This window comes from Arachis duranensis, chromosome 3, assembly GCF_000817695.3.
Source record: "Arachis duranensis cultivar V14167 chromosome 3, aradu.V14167.gnm2.J7QH, whole genome shotgun sequence".
Classification (NCBI taxonomy): domain Eukaryota; kingdom Viridiplantae; phylum Streptophyta; class Magnoliopsida; order Fabales; family Fabaceae; genus Arachis; species Arachis duranensis.
Genome location: NC_029774.3, coordinates 93541798 through 93545879, shown reverse-complemented (window position 1 = coordinate 93545879; position 4082 = coordinate 93541798). Strand labels below are relative to the sequence as shown.

The 4082-nt window shown below is 29.5% G+C and overlaps 1 protein-coding gene across 1 annotated transcript in view; it reads left to right on the top strand.

The window, feature by feature from the left end:
- Positions 1-2487: 2487 nt before the first annotated feature.
- LOC107479765 (endoglucanase 6) overlaps positions 2488-4082 on the top strand; it is a 4661-nt gene continuing 3066 nt past the window's right edge. The window contains exons 1-3 of the mRNA XM_016099867.3: positions 2488-2884; positions 2969-3181; positions 3257-3457. Coding sequence (XP_015955353.1) covers positions 2681-2884; positions 2969-3181; positions 3257-3457 — 618 coding nt within the window. The 5' untranslated portion in view covers positions 2488-2680. The remainder of the gene's footprint in view (positions 2885-2968; positions 3182-3256; positions 3458-4082) is intronic.

Here is a 4082-nt window from a genome sequence, read left to right as displayed (position 1 = left end):
TTAATATATTAATAAATTATAGTTCAAATTACATAATTTTTTTATATTCGTCTAAAAAATTATAAATTCGAATTAACTCGCTTCTAATCCTAGTTGTTGGTATTCTTAGTCTATACAAGAACTTGTTTTCTACTGTGCTCACCGACACCTAATGCACCAGTAAACCTATATGAGTTTCAATGCCACTCTGCTTTTGAGTTTAGATTTGCAATTTTTTTACGCGTTATAACTAAATACCGCTCTTTAAATTTTGGTTACTGCTACTATTTTGAATATATGGTAAATATCTAAATTGGATGTTTGAAATTTGAATTTCGTTATATTTATACTGACGGTGACGATTATTAAATTCAAAATCTCATTTATGATATTTAAATCATGACTACCCTATTTAATATTTATAACGGCTTGAATTTTACTCATTAATACTTTATAATTTATGTGATATGGAATAGTATGTGATTTTTTCTAGTTAAATATTTAGTTAAAATTGTCTGAGAACACACATTAAAAATATTATAATAATTTTTTAATATATTTCAATTATTGAAAATTTATAAAAAAATTATTTTTAAAAATTTAATCAAAATTTTCTTTATAATATCTTATAAAAAATACTAAAATATTAGTAAAATTTATTATTTTTAATTTGTAATTAATTATTAATATTTAAAAATACAAATTAAAAATATATTGTTAAATTATTAAATTAAAAAAATTAAATCAATAATTAAAAATATTTTNTTAAAATTTTTATTGAGCTTAACAAGATCCAAAAATTAATCGTTTTAACTTTTAACTAATACTCTAAGGATTAGTTAAAAGATAAATATTTTAATTTATGAACTAGATTGGAGACATGCGATTTTTACACTATATTTGGATATAGGAAAAAAATAAAAGGAAAAAAATAAGAAAAAAGAAAATGAGGGAAAAAAATAGAGGAAAAAATGAAATTGTCTATGTTGTTTGGATGAAAAAAAATGATAAAAAGAAAATAAAAATAATTTTTTTTTGTTTTAATGAAAAGAAAAGTAAAAAGAAAGAAAATCATAATGGTATAAAATTACATTAATATTTTTATTGCTATTATATATAAATTATAATTTATTAATGACAAGAAATAAATATATAATTTTATTAAATTTTGCACATTTCTCTTAATTTTCATCTCAATCATCTTTACCGTGAAAATTGATAAGATAAGACAAGATAAGACACTGAGAACAAGACACAAAGGACATAGACATAAAATTTTGTGTTTTTGTGTTTTATTTAGTGATAAACTATAGAGGTGAGTACGGGTCGGTTTGGTTCGGATTCATGGTAAAATTAGAACCGAACCGATCAAAATATAATTGGTCCGGTTTGGTTTGGATTTGTATTTTTTTGTACATATACTCGAACCAAACCAAATCGATTAAAAATGGATTGGTTCGGTTCAGATAATTAGGTACCCGATAACTTTGAAATCATAAAAAAAAAATCAAATTTTTATCTTAAAAATTTAACAAATACAATAAACATGTAACATCAATAGAAATAATTCAAACATGTTAAACACTAAATACATTAAAAACTAAACTCATTAAAATCCAAACATATTAATAGTGAATAATCTTTGTCTAATAGAAAAGTCATACATATATTTTTTATTTTTCTATTTAATTAATATATGATCGGGTTCATGGGTTGGTTTGGATTCTGCATCCTGAAAATCGATATCCGAACCAATCACTAACAAAGACAATCGGTCTAGTTTAGGTTAAACCCGATTACCCATTGATTCCACAACCAATTTAATTAGTTCGGTTCGAGTTCAGATGGGTAATCGGGTACCTACTACTCGTACTCAGTCCTAATATATTATAACAAATTATGAAAATATAATTTATTTTTATTTTTTTTCATTTAAAAAATTTGAGAAAAAATATAATAATAAAAAATATAATTATAAAAAATTAATAAAAATAATAAAAGATTTAGCATACTTATTTTGGTGAATTAATCGGTTTTTACACGTCATTTTTTTTTAATTATAAGCTGTTTGATGAAAGTTCTCATTATTTATATCTCATCTATTAAATATAATTTTATATTTTTGTATTCTTGTCTTAGTATTCTATCCCTACAAATAAAGGCAATCTTATAGAGATAGGGGTCAATTAAGTTGAAGAAAAGGGTAAAATTACGAGAGACAGTGCTGATGACAAGCACGCCTTGTTGTCTCTACTCTCTACCATTTTTAATAAGTCAAAAAATTTTCACATTTTATTTATGGTTGGGCAGTAATTTTGATTCTACCAAATAGTTTTAAATCTACACCGACCCCCATCACATGGCATTGTTCCTTTCTCATAAAAAACGTTCCCACCCACTTCAAAATCCAACAGCGAAACAAATTAGAAAATTGATTTAATTTATAAAATATTAACATAATAAATTCTTAAATGAATGAGTGTCAATTTCTGTGTTCTTGATAGCTTCCCCTTTTTCTACCCCTTGTCCTTAATATATAGAGCCTCGAGCACCTCACTTTCCAATCCCGCTACACACACACTCTCTCCCTCCATCCCTCCCTGAAGCTTCTCTCTTTCTTCTCTCCTCATTTGGTGGGATTTTCAGAAGCTTCAGCTGCCACTACTTACAGGCATTGCTCTTAATTTGGTCTTCCTGTGTGATGGAAAAGCTTCTGAAGCTGATTTCCATTTTGGCAGTGTTTCTGCATCTGTGTGCATATTCCGCCATTGGAGGGCATGACTATGGGCAAGCTCTGAGTAAGAGCATTCTGTTCTTTGAAGCTCAGAGATCTGGTGTTCTCCCCCATAACCAGAGAGTCAGTTGGAGATCCCATTCAGGTCTCCAAGACGGCAAGGCCAGCGGGGTAACTAAATAATCCCTCTCTACTCTCTAGTTTCCAACATTACTTGATTAATTAATGCATGGTGTTGTTATAAAATGAATGCAGGTGGATCTAGTAGGAGGGTACTATGATGCAGGGGACAATGTGAAGTTTGGGTTACCCATGGCATTTACTGTTACAATGATGTCGTGGAGCATCATTGAATATGGGAAGCAAATGGCTGCTAACGGAGAGCTTGGTCATGCCATGGAAGCTGTCAAATGGGGCACTGACTACTTCATCAAAGCCCATCCTCAACCCAATGTCCTCTATGGAGAGGTACTCTTTTATTTCTTATGTTTTATAGTTTCTTAACCTAACATAATGTAATGTGGCTTTTAATTTGATGAATAGGTGGGAGACGGTAACAGCGACCACTACTGTTGGCAAAGACCTGAGGACATGACTACTGACCGTCACGCTTACAAGGTTGATCCCAGCAACCCTGGCTCAGATCTCGCTGGAGAAACTGCCGCTGCAATGGCTGCTGCTTCCATTGTTTTCCGCCACTCTAATCCTTCCTATTCCGCCGAGCTCCTCCGCCATGCCTATCAGGTATCACTCATATACCGTACATTTTATTTTTGTCTTCTTGTTTAAGCGCTCTAATATTCTAAACTTTAATAGTGCAAGTCTTTTACTCGTAAGTCGTAACTAGTATTTGTTTATTTAAATTAAAAAATTGATTAAAGTGTGGGATATAATCATATAGATACGAAAATGATACTAGTCATTTTTTAATTTTTATACTCCTCTCCGACTTCTCAAGTGTGAACCTATATATTAAAAGATTTTTTTTTACGTTTTTTATTTTAAATTTTTACATTAAATAATAAAAATTGTACTGGTAAGATGTATGTAACAGTAATACATATAGTAGGAGTAGACGGTAGAGGGGTTCGCACCTGCCATGATAAAAATTTGGAAGTTTGGGCGGTGAGTTCGTGAAACGGTTGGAGTTAATACTTAATAGGCGGTTACACTTTTATGATACTTTTGTCAGAGTTGTTATTGCCAGCAAGTTGGTCGTTTTGGGGTAGAGCTGCATTTATGCCTAAAACTTTTTAAGATTAAAAAAAAACCTTAAATGTTTTTATATTTCATTTTATTTTTAAATTTTTGCTTTCATAATTAATTGAGCAAAATGATGATGATAATGTTCCTTTTATAGAAAAAAAAA